General features: G+C 36.6%; 1 protein-coding gene across 1 annotated transcript; it reads left to right on the top strand.

Annotated features, from left to right (window-relative positions):
- Nucleotides 1-82: 82 nt before the first annotated feature.
- On the top strand, nt 83-17,805 carry LOC107750873 (endoribonuclease Dicer-like). Its single transcript, XM_016566438.1, has 21 exons — nt 83-118; nt 471-913; nt 1,711-1,843; nt 1,938-2,180; nt 2,250-2,404; nt 2,490-2,622; nt 3,192-3,267; nt 3,348-3,487; nt 3,900-4,079; nt 4,241-4,454; nt 6,896-7,049; nt 7,178-7,330; nt 7,365-7,500; nt 7,676-7,851; nt 8,788-9,607; nt 10,938-11,090; nt 13,103-13,871; nt 14,726-14,994; nt 15,644-15,806; nt 15,986-16,061; nt 17,291-17,805. The coding sequence occupies exons 1-21, from the start codon at nt 83-85 to the stop codon at nt 17,454-17,456; spliced, it is 4,788 nt and encodes a 1,595-aa protein (XP_016421924.1). The 3' UTR covers nt 17,457-17,805.
- Nucleotides 17,806-21,092: the final 3,287 nt, after the last annotated feature.

Raw genomic sequence — 21,092 nt, 5'->3', positions numbered from 1 at the left:
GATGTGTTGCTGTTCCTCACACAAAGCTATTGTTTTAGGAGACTTTAAATATTATGCACAGGTCATATGGACTGTTTTTACAATGTTTTTGATGGTGCTTCACTCTGTTACTTTCATTGTACGGAAAAGAGCAGCTTGGACATTTTGCTAAACCTCTCCTTTTTGGTTTCATTGGAAATGAAATTAAAATCATGCATCAAAGTAGTCACAATTAATTTGTATTAGGCTTGCTGCGATAGACGGTGTTAAGCCGCAACACCGGTTACGTCATTTGCCTACCGCGGCACCGCCCCCCCACCGTCGTTTTGATTTTTTTTATAGTAACAAAAATCATTTAGCCTAGTTCAGTTAGAGGACAGACACTTTAAAAAACTAAACGCTCAATTCAGCGTGCCGAACCGTGCGCGAACGACAGTGCACCACGGAGCAGGTGTCAGATTTTATTTATCACGTGAGGAGAGTGAGTCGAGCTGACTGACCCTTGGTGTGCCGATAAAGCTGCTGGAATCATGGTCCGGGAGCTGCAGAAATATATCAAACATGAACAGGAAGAGCTGAACCGCAAGTTCCTGTTGTTCACAGACACCATTCTGAGAAAAATCCACGCCTTATGTGAGGAGCATTTCTCTCCAGCTTCCCTAGACCTGAAGTTTGTCACTCCCAAGGTCATTAAACTTCTGGAGATTCTCCACGAGTACAAGCCTTTCGAACGGCAGCAGTTTGAGAGTGTGGAGTGGTACAATAATCGCAATCAGGACAATTATGTTTCTTGGAGCGATTCTGAGGACGAAGATGAGGATGAAGAGGCGGAGGCAAAGGAGAAGCCCGAAGCAAATTTTCCGTCGCCTTTCACCAACATCCTCTGTGGAATCATCTTTGTGGAAAGGCGATATACAGCGGTTGTTTTAAACAGGTTTGTTTGCAGTGCTTCACTGTCTGTCTTAGAAATTCAATACAAATAATAAATGCACTAAAACTACAATCAGTCATTTTCAATGCTAAAATGAATTTAGGAGTCACAATATTATAATGTACAGTATGAAAAATGGATATTTATTTTGTAATTCATTGTAGATTGCCATTAAGAGTGTTATTAAATTGTTAGTGTTTTAATGGTAAATGGTTATTAGTGTTTAAATGAAGGCAAAGGTAATCTAAATATATAAAAATCATTTGATTGCGCCGAAACTATTATTTGAGCAAAATGCAGTAAAAACTCTAATATTGTGAAATATTATAACAATTTAAAATAACTGATTTCTATTTTAATATATTTTTTAAATGTAATTCATTCCTGTGTTGGCAAAGCTGAACTTTCTGTAGCCATTAGTCCAGTCTTTAGTGTCACATGACCAGAAATCGTTCTAATATGCTGATTTGGTGCTCAAGAAACATTTGTTATTATTATCAATATTGAAAACAGATGTGCTGTGTAATATTTTTGTGGAAACCATGATACATTTTTTCAAGATTCTTTGATCAGAAAGTTCAAAAGAATAGCATTTATATGAAATAGAAATATTTTGTAATATTTTAAATATCTTTATTGTCACTTTTGATAAATTAAGTGTCTCCTTGTTGAATAACAATATTCATTTCTTTCAAAAAATATCGCCTGAATCTTATATACATTTTGTTATATTTAACAGATTGCTTATTTAAATTATCCAAAGGTACTTGAATGCACCCTGTGTTATTTGTGTGTATCAGGCTTATCAAGGAGGCAGGGAAGCAGGACCCAGAGCTGGCCTACATCAGTAGCAACTTCATCACAGGTCACAGCATCGGCAGGAACCAGCCTCGCAACAAACAAATGGAGGTGGAGTTCAGAAAGCAAGAGGAGGTAAGAGAATCCAGTAGTCCTAGGTAGTCTCTTGTGCCACTTCTTTAGCTTGTGCTAATCATAAATGTTTTTGCCGATTTATATTATTGTCCAGGTCCTGAGGAAGTTCAGAGCCCATGAAACCAACTTGCTCATTGCAACCAGCATTGTGGAAGAAGGCGTTGATATTCCAAAGTGCAATTTGGTCGTTCGGTTTGACCTGCCAACAGAGTACCGGTCATACGTGCAATCCAAAGGTCGCGCCCGGGCTCCAGTCTCCAATTACATCATGCTAGCTGACAGCGAACGGACAAAAACGTTTGAAGAAGACCTCAAGACCTACAAGGCCATAGAGAAGGTCAGCAGGTTTAATGAGATTTCCTGAAAGAGGTTGCGTGTACATTAAAATGTGTCGTACGTCTTTTAGATCCTCCGAAATAAGTGCTCAAAGTCAGCAGAACGCAGTGAGTTTGAACTGGAGCCGGTGACCGATGATGACAACGTTCTACCACCTTACGTCCTGCGCTCAGAGGACGGCGGCCCACGTGTCACGATTAACACAGCCATTGGGCACGTCAACAGGTCAGTACTCTTTTCTGAGATTTCAAAGATTGCTATATTTTGTTGCACATAATGTCACGTTTAAATGCTTTTGTGTGTTGTGCAGATATTGTGCGCGTTTGCCCAGTGATCCGTTCACTCATCTTGCTCCGAAGTGTAAAACTGTGGAGCTGAAGACTGGAGGTTATCAATCCACACTCTTCCTACCCATTAACTCACCACTCAGAGTTCCTGTCACCGTGAGTTCTTGCCAAAATATATTTGAACTTTTTTCAAAAATATTCTGAGATTTTTGTCTTCTTTGCTAGGAGTTTACACAGACTGCCAGAATTTCCTCACCCTTGTGTTATTCCAAACCTGTTAGACTGATTTTCTTCCATGGAACACAAAAGGAGATGTTTTGAAGAATGTTCACACTGCTCTTTTCCATACAATGAAAGTGGGTGGAAACCATGAGCTGTCAAACTCCAAAAAAAGAAAAAAGCGCCAGAAAAATTGTCCATATGATTTGGTATTAGTCTTTTGTGTTCCATGGAAGAAAGTCTTACAGGTTTTGAAAGACATGACTAGGGATGGGTACTGAAACCCGGTAATTCAGCTCTTAATTTGTCATATATATATATATATATATAACAAAAAGTACCGATAAGAATACCGTTGAAGTACCGAATCAATAAGCAGTATTGGTAAGAGTAGTAATACCGTTAAAACCTTAACGATACCCATCCCTAGACATGATGTATGTAATTTTTCTTTAAATTCCTTATTGAAAGTAAAACATCTTCTAAATGTTTCTTCATCCCTTTAGGGGCCAACAATGAATTGTGCAAGACTTGCAGAGAAAGCTGTCGCTCTTCTTTGTTGTGAAAAGCTGCACAAAAATGGTGAGCAGAAAAAGTCCAAATATATGAGATTTCTGATGCGTTCTGAGACTTGCTGACTGATGTGTGATGCCCGTGTCTAGGTGAACTGGATGATCATTTGATGCCAGTGGGAAAGGAAACTGTAAAGTATGAGGAGGAGCTGGACCTGCATGATGAAGAGGAGACGAATGTGCCAGGAAGACCAGGCTCCACCAAACGGAGACAGTGTTACCCAAAAGCCGTAAGTGTCATGAACCCAAAATATCTTTTTAAAAGTCTGTCAGGATTCATGTTTTTTTTTGGTGCCACCAAACATAGTTTGTGGTCGGTAAGTGATTGTGAAAAATGTTTCTTATGCACAAATTGCATTTGTTTGATTATAAATACAGTGAAACAGTAATATTGTGAAATATTACAATTTAGAATAACTGTTTTGTATTTTAAAATATATGTAATTTATTCATGTGATTGCAAAGCTGGAATTTCAGCATCATTACTCCAGTCTTCAGTGTCACATGATCCTTCAGAAACCATTCTAATATGCTGATTTGGTGCTCAAGAAATTTTTTATTTTTTTTATTTTATTGTTTTCTCTTTTTTTTAAATACAATGTGTAGAAGGTATAGAATAATGTTGGGTTTCCTGTCTTGTAGATACCAGAGTGTCTGCGGGGTTGTTACCCTGTGCCAGAGCAGCCTTGCTACCTTTATGTCATAGGGATGGTCCTCACCACCCCTCTTCCTGATGAGCTCAACTTCCGGCGGAGGAAGCTGTACCCACCGGAGGACACTACTCGATGTTTTGGCATTCTGACAGCTAAACCAATACCTCGGGTAATCACCTTTAATTTAACTTTCTGAATCTGCAGATCCTTGGAGAAGAACTTGTCAATCTTTATTTATTGTGAAATACTTTGATAATTATTTATAATACAGTCAAGTGTATTCTTCATTTGATTATATCTGCAATTCATTAACTTACCTTGAACTTTCAGATCCCTCACTTCCCTGTGTATACACGTTCTGGTGAGGTGACCATTTCAATTGAGCTGCAGAAGTCAGGCTTCACTCTGAGTGCGGAGCAGCTGGAGCTGATCACACGTCTGCACCAGTACATCTTCTCCCACATCCTCCGTCTGGAAAAGCCAGCACTGGAGTTTAAGCCCGTAGAGGCAGATTCTGCCTACTGCGTTCTACCTCTCAACATTGGTGAGTGCTGCTGCTGCTGCTGCAGTCAGTCACAGTGAGATGTTGTCTTGTTTGAATGTGAGATTAAAGTTAGTCCTTCCTCTGATTGTCAGTTTAGGATATGGTCTTATCTAGATCTGCAATGAATCTGTCAAATATTTATTTGATTATTTGGACAAAATGCCAAATTTTATGACCTGTATTTTACTGAGCAGACATGGGCATTCCAGATCCATTTTTTCGCTTTTAAAAAAAATAATCTGAGTCAATCCATTCCACAGCATACGGACCCAACTAATAATGAAAAGCAGGACTTTTTTGACAGCACTGTGACTTTTATTTTGACAGCACTGGCATGCACATGACCTTGCATTCTTCATCATCATTAGTTAACAGTTCTGTCAAATAAATTATTACAGAGAAAACTGTCAAACAAAGAAACTAAATGATATATAAAAAAGTATTGTAAAATTATTAGTGTTTTTTTGTTATTAATAACAGAGAAGCAAACACTATAGCTTTCTCATATACCGTCTGGATTCTGAAAATATGCATTTATGTCATTTAAACAAGTCTTTAAATATCTAATAAATATTTAATTCCAAAAAACTTTAGTGAAACATTAGTGAATCCAGCTGTTAGATAATCTGAAGTGTGCATTTTTACACAAATGAGCAACAAACTTGAAATCCTTGATTTTTAAACTACGTTTTTGCTGTATCAGCAGGGTTAAGGCATCAAAAGTAACCATAACTAAGCTGTTTTATGGATGGTAACTGTAATATTATTACTGAAATCTTATTAGTAATTAGTTACACTACTAGTTACTGCAAAAGTAATATTAATACAGTAACTAAGTTACTAGTTACTGCCCAACACTGCTTAAACGTGACTCATATAAAATACATTGCATGCATGCACAGTTTTAAGGCAGCTTTAATGGCCTTTTTGGTAACTTCATGACTTAACTGACCATGACATTGCATGCACGTAGTTTATTTCGCGCTTTGATATGAAAGGATACAGGCTACAGCACGCGCCGGCGCCTTTGTGCGTGCAATTGAAGAGCAGGCGCTGCGAGCACAGTACCGTTTCCGCACTCATTTGACTCGTGCCTGGCGCAGTCGTTCTGCGACTGAATAAATGCACTTCTTGTCAAGAGAAAAAGTGAGTAGATGTATATATATTAGGGATGCACCGATAGGATTTTTTGGGGCCGATAACGATTTTAAGAAACACTTATTGGCCGATTCCAATACCGATATTTGTCACTTCCTCTCTTATTTGAAATTTTGGCATCAAAATAGATAGTATTTTGATCATGTTTTAAATCAGCAAAGTTCAAAAACACCTGCATTAAATTATTCTAGCAGTTTTATTGCTGCATCATCAAATAATTTCTAATGAACATGGATTAGATCCATTTAACATTCACCAGGCCTACATGAATACAACAGAACAAAGATACATATTAAATAAACAGTGCTTTTTAGGTAGGTTTAACAGTTTTCAGGTACAGAAATAAAGTAAACAAATGTAAAATAACACTTCACTGTATAAATTAAATGCATATTAATCCTCCTTTATTGTAACAGACTTTATTGATTAATCTTCTAATTTGTTTTTGTATACATTTTAATATTTTTTGTAAGTTTAAATATGTATGAGATCTCCTTTACTAAGGTGGGACTCTTATTTTGACAGGTTTTCTAGTCTACATAGCAGCTATATGGGTAATGAAAGCATGCAGTTCTTAGAATTTAAAGTTTGTCAGTTTATTAAGCACCCCCCGAAAAGGCATGAGATCTGTATATATTTGTTTACTGTTAGTTGTAATAAGTGTTTTGTGTAATTCGCTGTATGTTGATGATAATGCAACTGAGAGAGAGAGTTTAATGTGCACTTCTCGTGCTTTGTTTTGTTTATCTCTTATGGTGATTTTTTGGGAGTGAAAAAGGACGCAATAAACGTAATAAAACATCAGTAAAGTATTGGTCATCATTCAGATGAGGTCCGCTACACTTATTTAGTCAAGAATAGTGTGCGATCTTTTGTCTTTTGTTATTTGATTAGCATTAAAGTGCAGACAGCAGTGCTAGGATTATGCAACAGACATTATACAGCTCAGTGCCTTCACGCAGTTAATTAATAAACCATAGGTTTGTTATATCGGCCTTTTTCCTTATATAGCCGATATGCCGATGGTTGTAAATTGAGGAAAAATCGGCCGATACATCGGTGCATCCCTAATATATAATATATGTATGTATATATGTGTGTGTGTGTATGTGTGTGTATATATATATATATATATATATACACACACACACACACACATATGTCTTCTATGATATCATATGATATCTCCACCATCGGCCCCCTGCTCCAAGATATTGGCTATAAAATCTTTATTAGTTGACCACTTGTTGCAGCCCTAGTCGTATAACTTCTGTTCTTTTTAGTTGAGAATTCCAATACGTTGGACCTGGATTTCAAGTTCATGGAGGATATTGAAAAGTCTGAAGCACGCATTGGCATTCCAAATACTCAGTACACCAAGCAAAACCCATTCATTTTCAAATTGGAGGACTACCAGGATGCTGTCATCATTCCAAGGTACAAAAGTAACTTGTGAACTCTGAGTCTTATTGCCCTTGCAATTAAGCTCTCATTGATGACGTATACTGTGCTTTTGTTTTCACTGAAGTTGAACTCTACCCTTCTGTCCCATTCCTCTCTCTAAGGTATCGTAATTTTGACCAGCCACATCGGTTCTATGTGGCTGACGTTTACACAGACCTCACCCCGCTCAGTAAATTCCCCTCTCCAGAGTACGAGACTTTCGCTGAGTACTACAAAACCAAGTACAACCTGGACCTGTCTAATGTTAACCAGCCGTATGTGCTCTTTTTTTCCTCCCTAAGAAATTCATTATATGTCCATGGTGGTCTTTTCCTGTAGATTGAATCTTTTAACTCCCCGGCACCTTAATCAAAAGGGGAAAGCCCTTCCTCTCAGCAGTGCGGAGAAGAGAAAGGCCAAGTGGGAAAGTCTACAAAACAAACAGGTATTAACTGACGGAAAGAATTTATGGTGATAATTATAAGCCATCATACCTGAATTAAGTCTAATCACACCGCTTATTCGAGTATTTCCTCCCACTGAGAGCAGTAACGGACGAACAGAGGTTTGACTCACATCAGATAACAGTTTTTGGTTGTATTTCTCTTCCGTCTGCTTAGATTTTAGTTCCAGAGCTCTGTGCCATTCACCCCATCCCAGCCTCTTTGTGGAGGAAAGCCGTCTGCCTTCCCAGCATTCTCTACAGACTTCACTGCCTTCTGACGGCCGAAGAGCTGCGGTCTCAGACAGCCATTGACGCTGGTGTAGGGGCTCAGACCCTGCCTCCTGATTTCAGGTCAGATAAATAAAATCTACAAATCATATGCATAACACTCATTCACTGTTTTCCAAAACCAAGTGGGCTCTCTCCATAGACATCATTTTAAGGCATTGTAGGCACACTCTTGATACAAAGGCTGTTCTAAAAGGTATTATACATCGTTTTGTCAATTCATCATCATAGGAAAATTTACTTTGCAGTGGAGAAAAAGTGGCAGAAAATGTTTTATTCTGTAATAAAAAGCATTGTTAAAAATGTCTAATTAGTGTTTAAAAAATATATCGCAACGGCTGATTTATTGACCATTATTTACCAAATTTTAATTCAATTGGCATTGGCTGGTGAGTTTTTCTGTTTGGCCGATAAATTTGAAAGAAGGTCCTCTATTTTGACACCGATGATAATGCAGGACTTTTATTTTAACAGCACTGAGAATGCCAACACCTGAGTGCAGTACAAATGTATTTTTAATCTGTTTATTTTACAGGCTCATTTTTTTTCTGTTTCCATTTTTTTCATGTTGTTCATTTTCAAATGATTTATTTCTAATTTAGTAAATATAAAGTAACGTGTACAAATTTTAATGCAGTATTTGTTTTTTTTTACTATTAAATAGTGATATCATATGTCAACTTTATATCTGGGATATAATGAAATGAAATCCATTGTGATCAACCACTAATTTCAAAATTGTAATATTGGCATGTGCAATTTACTTTTATTTTTATTAGAGTGTCGTATAGTTAGCTTAGCAACATGTTAACATCAAACTCTATTGGATTCATTTGTAACTCGAGTCATATGTGTGGCACAGAGAGTTACTGCCTTTATAAAGTGTTCCAATTAATTTGTAAGGTAACATCTACCTTAGAAAGCAGCTGGCTTCAGCAATCTCTGCATTAAAGAAAGTGCTCCTATTTGAGTCCTAATCTCATTGAATATTAACCCCAGGTATCCAAATTTGGATTTCGGATGGAAGAAATCCATCGACAACAAGTCTTTCATTTCCTGCTCAAGTGCATGTATGGAAGACGACGATCACTGTAAACACGGCACAAGCTCAGATTCAGACCACACTGCCCTGGAGGGCTGCAGCACGGAGGCCTCCCAGCCTCCAGAGGGCGCTCTCCCCTGTGAGAACTGCAACACACCAGATGAAAAGCTAGAAACCCACATGCTCCCTGCGACTGATCTCCAGACACCAAACAAAGACAAGAGCGACTGCGTTTGTTCCCGTAACCTCCCTAACGGCACTCGGGGTGACAGCGACGACCTTCCACATAGACATGACATTTGCCAATGCTCTCAGCTGGGCCCTCTGGAGAGTGACCTATCAACACAAACCACTACCTCAGTTCCTGTGCCGCCCTCTCCAGCCGGCGAGCCACAGCCCCAGCCCAGCGATGAATGTATCCCAGGCAGGAACTCAGATCTCTGTGACGGACATGTGAAAAAACCTACCTCAAACTGTTGCCCCAAACCAGAGCCGGCAACCAGCACCACAGCACCTTCAGAAGTGTCATCAGAGGTCTCTGACGTGACATCTACATCAGCCTGCACAGGTCCAGCCTGGGATTCTCCCAAAACCTTGGGCCCCAACCCCGGCCTCATCTTGCAGGCCCTGACCCTCTCCAATGCCAGTGACGGCTTCAATCTGGAGAGGTTGGAGATGTTGGGCGACTCTTTCCTGAAACACGGCATCACCACCTACCTGTTCTGCACTTACCCTGACGCCCACGAGGGCAGGCTGTCATACATGAGAAGCAAGAAGGTAAGATTCAGCCATAATGACAAAGATCAAAAATCACCACATAATAATGCATTGCAAGTTTTACATGAGAATTATTTTTTACTAATCTTATATATTTGCAAATCAAGTTATACTTGATTTAAAAAAATTTTTTTACTGCTTTGATAGTTTCTTTATTTTAATTTTCTTTTAAATATTCTTAAATATTGTACTTAGTAGTATGCACTATTCTTACATTTTTATTAAATATTATAAGCACTAAAAAAAAATTTTTTTGAACTTGTAAATTAAAACAGATTACTAAAGTGCATTTAACAAGAAAATATGATTTCAGTTTTTCTACTTCAGTTAAGTTCAACTCGATGTGTTGCTGTTTCTTTGTAATTGTGAAATTTCTATTTAATTGTTTATATTGCTATTTTTTCAGCATATAAAATTTCTTTTAAATATTTTTTAAATTTATTTTTAATTTTTGAAGTTTATTTTTAATACAGTATACTTAAATATGCATAAATACTAAGCAGTATTCCTATGTATTAATACATATTATTATTAAATATTATTATATGTATTATATATTTATTCTTATTATATATATATTTTTACAATACATAATTTAGGTTGAAATTAGTGCTGGGCAACGATTAATCACATCCCAAATAAGTTTTTGCTTATATAATGTGTGTGTGTACTGTGTATAGTTATTATGTATATATAAAAAGACACACATACAGTATATATTTTGAAAATATTTACATGTATTTACATGTGTATATTTGTATTCATATAATTTATATTACATATAAATATATTGAATATATAAACAACATATTTTCTTAAATATATACATGCATGTGTGTGCATTTATATATACATAATAAATATACACAGTACACACACATATATCATGTACACAAAAACTTTTATTTTGGATGCGATTAATCATTGCCCAGCACTAGTTGAAATTAATTCAGCTACTGGTGTTAAATGTAATTTTTTTTTGTTGGTAATGTCAGCCTTAGTTGTGCTATGTATGTTTACTTTTTATAAATTAGATAGTTACTTTTAAGTTCATTCTTGTAAAATAATGTACCTTTGCTTTGTGCTAATAGAATATTCACCATTTAAAGTCTAACTAATGAATTTGTAAGACTTGCATACTGAACTGTGTTTGGTTTTCATCACACAAAGCTTTGCAGTTACTGGTGTTTTATTGAAAAGATTGTAATTTTATTTAAATTACTGTTAACATTTATATAAAACCTCATATTTATTTAAATATACTGTTTAATTTATTTTTACTTCACATGTTAAATGAGAAAACAAATTTATTTTGCTCCAATGTCTCCAGGTCAGCAACTGTAACCTTTATCGCCTGGGCAAGAAAAAGGGCCTTCCTAGTCGAATGGTGGTATCCATATTTGATCCCCCGGTAAACTGGCTTCCCCCGGGCTACGTCGTGAATCAGGACAAAAGCAGCACAGACAAGTGGGACTCAGATGAGGTATGAGTCAGAGAGCGTCTCCGTTTGTTTACCAGATAGCTCAAGTCAAGCTTAACCCAATATCAACATGCATCTTCATGCACAATTACAAGTTTGTTTACATGGCTCTGTGCCTTCAGCTGAAATATCTTGGCAGCGTTGAGCTGCAGCTGTTTCCTGTCATTGCCACTAGGGGGCAGGTTCATCCTTTCTGGGTGAAGCTGGTTTCAGAAAGGAATTTATTCGTGCAATTGTTTATTTATTATACATGGAGAAGATTAGAAAGTTCAGCATGACACACCTTTAGTTTGATTTTAAACTAATGGCAACAAATCTTCCTCAATTCACTTGTCATCTCCAGGGCAATTACTTCCAAACTCTTCCTTACTCTGCACGCAAGAAATGGATATAAAGTAAAAGGTAGCAGCTTAACTAATTTTAGATTAAATATAGTAATGCCAACCTACTGAAATTTCTGTAGAGTTAGGAAATGACTCTTGAACAGATTGTATTTGTTTGTAAAGTAAAAAGTGTTAACAATAATGCATTGACAACATACAACAGAACAAACCTAAGATTAATTGTCTATCATTCAAACCATGTGCAAATATGAAGACCTTAAAAACTCATTTCAGTGTATGAATGTATGCTTTATATTTTGGGAAGAACATTTTAAAATTTAGGCTAATATTTATATTTTAAACTATATAAATTGAATATACACTACCGTTCAAAAAAAAAAAAAAAGTATATATATTTTTTTCATTTAGATGCATTAAATTGATAAAAATGGACAGCAAAGACATTTATAATATTACAAAAGATTTCTATTTCAAATTAATTCTGTTCTTTTGAGCTTAAAATAAAAGGTGTCATGGTTTCCACAGAAATATTAAGCAGCACAATGGTTTTCATCATTGGTAATAAGAAATGTTTCCTTGACTTCAAATCAGCATATTAGAATGATTTCTGAAGGTTCATGTGACACTGAAGACTGAAGTAGTGGCTGCTAAAGCTTATATCAAAAATATAAAACAGTTGTTATAAATGGTAATAAAATGTCACAATATTACACCGTTTTTAGTGTAATTTGGTCAAATAATTGCCGTTTTGGTGAGCATAAGAGACTTAAAAAAAAAATAATTTACAAAGTCTTTCCAATCCCCTAATGTTTTTCACATTATCGAAACAACAGCAACTTTTATTCTATAATTTGAAAAATTATTGTTATATATATATATATATATATATATATTGTTATATTGTGTTTATAGATTGTTAAAATCTTATCACATTGCATAAATGTATCATGGAATTCAAGATATCTGCAGACCTTAACCCAAGGCACAATTCAAAGAAGCATGTCAGGTCAGGAAGAGGTGCCACAATTATTTAAAATGAAATATCTGAAATATTAAGTAGAAGCCACAGTTTTCCATCTGTGTTTTAAGCATATGTGATGTATTAGGACATGTGCAGAGAACCAAATAAGAAAAATGGAAAGAACTCTGCTTCTGGTTTCTACCAGCCCTCTCCATGGTTTCGACAGAGACTGGCTGTATGTTTTGGGTCGCTCTGTGTGGTTCAGTGTGTGTATATGTATGGTACGAGTGGACTAAATTTGCCTCGGGTGCTGTAATTTTAAGTGTCACTTCCATGTATTATTACAGTATAAGGTGTCAAGGGTATTAACAATTTAATGAATATGCAATAGACGTTTTCTCATATGGTCAGCATTATGGCATATTAATGATAAAAAAATGATTTTTAGGGTACATTTCAGCTTTTGAATCACATTAGATTGGATGAGTCATGGACTTGGACTGGAAGCCTCGGCTCTGTTAGAGCTCTCCTGAGCAAACATAATACTGTGGTTGAACTAAAACACTTTTAAATTGTAATCTTTGCAAATCTGTTGTAGATACTGAGCCTTGGCTTTACAGTGCTCTTGGACCCAACGTTCCTTTCATTATGTTGTTTGATTTGTTTTGTTTAAGCTCTAAGACACTGGGAAATCTGTTTTTGTTTCTCAGAATAAAGATTTGGCCAACGGAAAAGCCAGTGATGATGAGGATGACGACGACGAGGCAGAGGATGTGGAGGTCGAGGCGTCTAAAGAAGAGGTCAGTGTGGAAGATGAGATGGAGTACTTCTATGAGCACATCAAATTCATCGATAACATGCTGATTGGCTCCGGCGCCTTCGGGAAGAAGATCTCCCTCCAGCCGGCCGAGCCCGGCTACGAGTGGAAAGCTCCCAAAAAAGCCCACAACTCCCACTTTTCCCCAGACGGCGGCGCTGATGAGTTCGATTACAGTTCCTGGGACGCCATGTGCTACCTGGACCCCAGCAAAGCTGGCGAGGAGGATGACTTCGTGGTGGGCTTCTGGAACCCCTCCGAGGAAAACTGTGGCACGGATATTGGGAAGCAGTCCATCTCCTACGACCTCCACACCGAGCAGTGCATCGCCGATAAGAGCATAGCCGACTGTGTGGAGGCCCTGCTGGGGTGCTACCTCACCAGCTGTGGGGAGAGGGCGGCCCAGCTGTTCCTGTGCTCCCTCGGCCTGAAGGTGCTCCCGGTGATGAAGCAGAGTTCAGGGGGGTCGGCCGAGCTGCAGTACGGCTGGCTGAAGATCCCTCCGCGCTGCATGTTTGACCACCCGGATGCCGAGTGGACCCTCAACCACCTCATCTCTGGCTTCGAGAACTTCGAGAAGAAGATAAACTACACGTTTAAAAACAAGGCATATCTTCTGCAGGCTTTCACTCATGCCTCGTATCATTACAACACCATCACAGGTCCGTGGACGTTATTTACACAAGATTGTGGTCTGAGTCCAACAATATTTCCTTTAGTAATTTTAAGGAAACACCCGCTCCCCAACCTTACTAAACACAAACAGTACTGCTTTGGGAATTTTTTCATACTACTTCATTTAAATGACCACTCATTACAACAAATACAAGTATTATTATTATATTTTATGTTATATAATGTATAAGAATAAGAATAATAAATGTATAATTTAATATAATAATATATTATTTATTGTTCCAATTATTATTATTATTATTATTAATAATAATCATAAAAATAATAAGAATAGTAATAATAAATTCATTAAAACAAAATTGAATATCATGTACAATATTATATTAAATTATGTTTTAATTTATTACTATTATTATTATTATATATTTCATAATAATAATGAATTAAATGTAAAATGTAATATAATAATTACTTATTGTTATAATTAATAATAAAAACATCTCCAAGTGTGAGATGAAATATTCTGATTTATATAAGTATCTTTTTCAATTCAGCTTTTTTTATATTACATCAAAAAATCAGACTGATGCAGTTAGATCAGTATATTTGATTCAAACCAATAATTCATGCGATTTTTTTTATTTATTTATTTGAAAGATGCGGCTCGAGAATCATTTGTCTATAAATCAACATACACGCATTGCACTGTATGTTTGTTGCACCTGGCAAGAACAACTCCACAGAAAACAAATACTATATTTTCACTTGTGTTTTTTACAATCACTTCATATTTCTTGTGCTGTGACCCTGTTGTATTACTGTTCTGTGATATTAATGGTCTCTTTTTAACCTTCTTTGTTCAACTCTGAACTTTGAACAGATTGTTATCAGCGGTTGGAGTTCCTGGGTGATGCAATTTTAGACTACCTCATAACAAAGCACCTTTATGAAGATCCCCGGCAGCACTCCCCAGGCGTGCTGACCGACCTGCGCTCTGCACTTGTCAACAACACCATATTTGCTTCCCTGGCTGTCAAGTACGATTACCACAAGTACTTCAAAGCTGTCTCGCCCGAACTGTTCCACGTGATCGATGATTTTGTGCAATTTCAGCTGGAGAAGAACGAAATGCAAGGAATGGATTCGGAGGTGAGCTATCATCTCAGCGTTATCTGTTAAAGATATTAGGCCTTGGAAATGATCGTTTCATTTATGCCATTGTCAGCATATATATGGATAATATTTCATAAAGATTTAGTACCGTGACATCCTATCACTAGTGGTCATCGGGAATCTGGTCTGTGTTTGTATTTGTTTTCGTTTTTGGCTTGTAAAAATGCAGTTGGATTTAATTTATTTTGAAATGGTTATCTTGGCACTGAATCTGGCCTTGTTTGACTGGAAAGCATTTTATGCCTAAGGGACAACACTGGATACTGAAAGAGGAAAGACAAATTGAATAAAATAAGTAATGTTCCCCTTAATTACATAGCTGGGTAATGTTGTCCCCAATATTGGACATTTAGGTCTTTTAAGCGTAATACTAAAAGTAATTGATCGCAGTTCATTTTGAGAGGAAATACCATTACAGTACAGCAATGCTGTCAGTTCACATTTTAAGTTACGACCACAGTTCTTTTTTTCTGCAAACCATTTTCTGCTGTTGTTGTGTGTGATTAGTTTGGGGATGTGAATTTGACATGGATAAGCACAGTTCTCTGTCCTGAGAGGAAACACTTATTTTCTGAGTATGCGAATGTGGAAAAAAAGAAGTAGAATTGTTTTTGCTCTCTCGTAGCTTCGCCGATCGGAGGAAGATGAGGAGAAGGAGGAAGACATTGAGGTCCCCAAAGCAATGGGAGACATCTTTGAATCGCTAGCTGGTGCAATTTACATGGATAGCGGGATGTCACTTGAGACAGTTTGGCAAGTGTATTATCCAATGATGAGGCCGCTCATAGGTAAGGGCCAAAGACATACAGACGAGTACATCAGTTCTGCATTTCTATTCCGTCTGATTGTCTGCCGGCTCATGTGGCGAAGACCAGAAGTTCAGTCATTTCCAAACGTCGTGCCATTTTTATGCGTGATGAAATGCCAGATTGAAATGCTCTGCTTTTGTTTTCGCCTCGTTTTCTAGAAAAATTCTCCGCTAATGTCCCTCGATCCCCAGTGCGTGAACTCCTGGAGATGGAACCGGAGACGGCAAAATTCAGGTGGGGATGTCTTTCCCTTATACGCAAGCAACCTCTTAACATAATCACCTGCAGAATACATACACAGTAGCCATAATTTGAATGTGCAAAACACTGTAAAAGTTACTGTATCAGTGTGTGGTTGTGAGCAATATGAGGTCATTTTAAAAATTCTCAATTTCCATGTTCCTGCAACGTCCCTATAAGAGTTTGGAATCTGGAATGTGAGTACGGCTGGATTGATACCAACATTTTGGCTTTGGTGTATCAGTATCAACACTAAATTAGCATTTTAGCCTTGTGGGAATTATTTTTAATATTATCATCAAAAATGTGTAGTTTTATATCATTTATATTAATTAAAAATATGTATATTAAAAAATATTACATTATTAATATTATATATACATTATTATTATTATCATTATTTTTAATAATAACAATAAGAAAAATTTTAATAATTTTATTATTATTACATTCAAATAATTTAATAAATATAAGTAATTTGTTTTGCCAATTATATTGTGAATGGTAAATTTCTGTTTTACTACCAATATACCCCACAATATAAATTATGCTTGATGGTTGCTTAGACCTAATTTATCTTAATTTTTTATTTTTTTTATTATTATTGTTATTCTGTAGTCTATGTATCCAAATTTTTTTGTATACTGTGTATATTTAATATGTATATATAAATACACACACATACAGTATATATTTCAAATATTTACATGTATATATTTAAATTTATATTATATATATTAATATAAACAACTTATTTGTCTTAAATATATACATGCATGTGTGTGTATTTTTATATGCATAATAAATATACACAGTACACACACATATATTATGTAAACAAAAACTTTTATTTTGGATGCGATTAATCGTTTGACAGCACTAATTATTATTGTTGTTATTATTGTTATTGTAAATAATTACATTTAATAAAAATAATAAATAAAAGCTCTTTGTTTTGCAGCCCAGGTAAGATACTGAAATGTTAGAAATTATATTGTGAATGGTACATTTCTTTTTTACCACCAGTACACCACATAGTATATAGTATTCGTAATTGTTGTTATAGCTTAATTAAACCTAATTGAAATGTATATATTATTAATTATTTTAACAGGTTTTTGTAGTTATCTGTAGTTATTAATAACTATTGTCATTTTCATTGTTTGTCATATTTTTAAATAGTCATAGTCATATCTCTGTGTTTCTTTCTCTCCCTCCGACAGCCCTGCAGAGAGAACCTACGATGGAAAAGTACGGGTGACGGTGGAAGTGGTGGGCAAAGGCAAGTTCAAAGGCGTGGGACGCAGCTACCGTATAGCCAAGTCAGCGGCCGCCCGCCGAGCCCTCCGCAGTCTCAAAGCCAATCAACCTCAGGTCCAAAACAACTGAGCTTCAGACAGCAGACACCCCAACGCACCAGTCAAAAACACAGCAGAACCCCTCTCGGCACCAGTTTACGGCCCAGCCAAGAATCGTGGCCGACAGCGTTCTCACTGGGGTTGTCAAACTCAAATGAATCAAGTCAAAAGATTTCAGCGTAATTCACATGGGGTTCATATTTCATTTTATTCTTTACGTGCGCAAACACAATCTTTTTTTCTCCCCAGCTTTGTTTGATCACGAGTGCTTTTTTATGTATTGCAAGTGTTAAGAAAAAGGTCAGGTCTTCTTTTCCCCCTCCCTTCCCTGTTTTTATTAGCATTAAAAAAAGATATATGCTCTGCTTTGTGGTAGTGGTTAAAAAAGCTAAAGCTTATAGGTAGTATTACAGTGTACATAGTTTATACTCCAAGGTATCAACTAAATAAGAGAAAAGATAGTGACATAAAAACACAAAATTCCTCAATCTGTGCACTAGTGCCAGTTTTGCTGCCGTTTGGCAGGAAGGGCACACGGAAAGAAAGATGGTGTTGGTGTGAAGTGTTTTTCCCTATCTTGAGATGATATATTCTCAATCAAAATTGCACTTAGGGTCCGCTTTATTTTGATCAGAGTCATGAGCGTTTTTTTTTTTTTTGTCAGATCACAGCAGGATCATTTAGCTCTGTATTGTATTGAGAGAGAAATGCCCTCGCATCCTTAAGACGGATAGGAATTTGACATTCCCAATTACTGTAATCAACGCTTGAGGATGCATGTTCATGTAGCCAACCAGATGGGTTGTATAGACGTCATAGAGCTAAGTTATATAAACAAAAACAAATATGATATTAAATGTTTATTACCACATATTCGTTGATACTTGGGTTTCAGTAATGTCTTTTGATACTGATATTGGTGATATTTAGTTGACCGTCTTTATGAACATTAGATGTCTGCATAGACTGACTTGACTGACTTAGTTTTGATATAACGACACGAACGATAAACAGGAGGACATATCACCTGGGAAAATATGCTGCAGATTTTATATTCAAAAAACAGAAAGAGAAAAATAGGATCTGAGCATTCTGTAAGACACAAAGCACCTTTACGAAGCAAGATTTTGCTAGATGACTTCACGTGCATCGCTTACCAAAGTCGATACTGATGCAGCGTTGTGAGCTTGCACCTGTTAAATCAATCCCTCAACATTCACACGTTTGGAGATGTGGTAACCAGCCTTTGTTTTAGTGGAAATGTGTTGTAGCCTCCTGTCTAGCCTAAATGTTTTCATTTTAATAGGCATTCTTCACTTGAATACCTCAGTTAATTGCATGCATTTTTTTTTTTTTTTTGGTGCTATGTTTAAGCTTGAATTTCTCATCTTTTTGCACTGTAACTGTATTACCTCTTAATTTTACCTTTTTGAAATCTGTTGGGTTGGTTTTCTGTTCTGTCAGCTCGTCAAGCTGTAGAAATTGTTTCCCCATTTGTTATTTCTTTTGGTTTTTATGCTTGAAGGGGAAATGCTGAGGAAAAAAAAAACGTTCTCAGCACATAAGCTTGATGCCTCTCTGATGAGCTCGGATTTTCCTTCACATGAAAATAATTGTGCATCCGATCAGAAGGGTTACTTAACACTTGAGAAAATCGATAGATTGCACTCTGATACATTCTTGTAAGCCATGCATCTCGCCTTTATCACTGTCCTCTCTTGCAGTCTTACCAACTCTAATTTAACTATTTTTCAGTCAATAAATTAATAGTAAAAAACAGGACTTCCTTATCTATCATTGCTACCCCAGGAATAAGGGTGCAAATTTTTATATGTACATTTTGACATCTTGAAGGCTACCAAACTTTTCCCCCTCCTCGTTTTGTCTATACTTCAGTTATTATGTTACAGACAAACTATTCCTGAAGTTACATAATCCCAGGCATTGCTACCTCAGAAGACCCTTGCGAATAGTTTGGCCTTATCATAAAACATTGGTTAATACATTTGCCTTTTAACAAATCTGAATGGCATTGAGGCACAGTATTGTATACGCTCATCAGCACCTTACAGGGGGATAAATATATATTCTCACGACTATTTGCACTAGAATACATTCCCACTGACATTGACGTTGCATTTTTTCAAATGGAGTTTGCTCTAAAGTGGTGCCTTTCAACCTTGTAACACTGATGTAACATCTATAGTCTCTCATCCTTTGCTATTGTAGCAATTCTTCACATTATGGTTTGTATATAGTAAAGGACTTTTGGTGCCATGCTTCATACTGGATATTGCCTTCCATTTTTAGTTTTTTGTGGCATTGAAAGTTTGACATTTTCCTGCTTCTATATCTCATAGGCTATTCAAACGATGTTCTAGCCCGATATAACCACGATTTCACAAACATTTGAAGCTCCAACCGAAGTTGGCCCGGTCTTGAGAGTGAGTGCAATCTGGTTCCGTTTTAGCAAGAGTTGAGTGACCCTCTTTACATGATCTCAGTCGCAACCCCAGAGCTGAGTATTGAAAGTCGTTGGAAACGAATGGGTTTCCATATTCCCTCAACCAATGGCGTGAGTTTGTGTATCAGGGTCAATGCGCGTCGGCCCTGTGATATGACACAGTTTCTGTAACCCATAACCCTCAGACTATTGCAATTTTTTTTGTTTGTTTGTGTTTCATTTTTTTCCAGCTTGTTACGTTTTTTTTTCCAAGCCTCTGAAAGGCGCACACTTTTTTCCTTCACCTTTTGTTTAAGCTTTTTTCTCACTGTTGGTTTTTAACTTTCAGAGAATGTGAAATCACACATATGGTGCCACCGCATGGATATGGAGTTTTTTTTTGTTTTTTTCTCGGGCTTTTATTTTCACAACCAATAATCGATCGTCATGCCACAACTAGTCCCACAGAACAAATATCATTGTAAAAAAAGGAAAGAATTGGAGTCTTTCATCATCTGTGGGAGTGTTTTCTTAAAGTGGTCCTCCATCGTATCATATGCTGCAGATTGTATTTTCCTTCATGGTGGAGAATAATTTTTGTGTGTGTTGTTTTCTTTTTCTTTTTAAACATGTAGCACAAATAAGCATTGCACTCGGGCGCCATACTTTACCTCATGTCAGAACGAGAAAAAAATACAAAACATGTATATATGATGCCGTAACGTTTAAAGGAATAACTTGTGGTTTTGGCCTTGCTGCTGTTTGCATCGCTGGTATTTTACCAATGTATTTAAAAGTGATCAGAGAGATACAATGTGCCTGCAGGATATCATCAGAGAAAATACACTGTAGAAAAGTAGTTTCCAATCTTTACAATCTGGGGCTAAATATGTGTCCTACATGTACATTCATGTCCTGCCTTAATGTAATACTTGGAATATGGAATTGTAACCCGTCAAGTCCTTCTGGCATGATTTTAATATGTTGGGACGGCACCGTCCCTCACCCATCACCCCCTTCTCACCCATATTACTTCTAGCTTATATAAATCCAGATGTATTCGTGCATGTCAGTGAACACTCTCCCTTCTCACCCACCTGTATTTCCTTTTTAGGCTAAATACATTGTGTAGATCTGAATAAATCAGCCTTAAAATGTATTTAAAATGGCTTTATTTCATAGCAAAGTGTCATACTTTTTTTTTTTCTTCTAAGGACAAAAATG

The sequence above is a fragment of the Sinocyclocheilus rhinocerous genome, unplaced genomic scaffold (assembly GCF_001515625.1).
Source record: "Sinocyclocheilus rhinocerous isolate Xijiao unplaced genomic scaffold, SAMN03320098_v1.1 scaffold392, whole genome shotgun sequence".
NCBI lineage: Eukaryota > Metazoa > Chordata > Actinopteri > Cypriniformes > Cyprinidae > Sinocyclocheilus > Sinocyclocheilus rhinocerous.
This window is presented reverse-complemented; position numbering and strand designations above follow the sequence as displayed.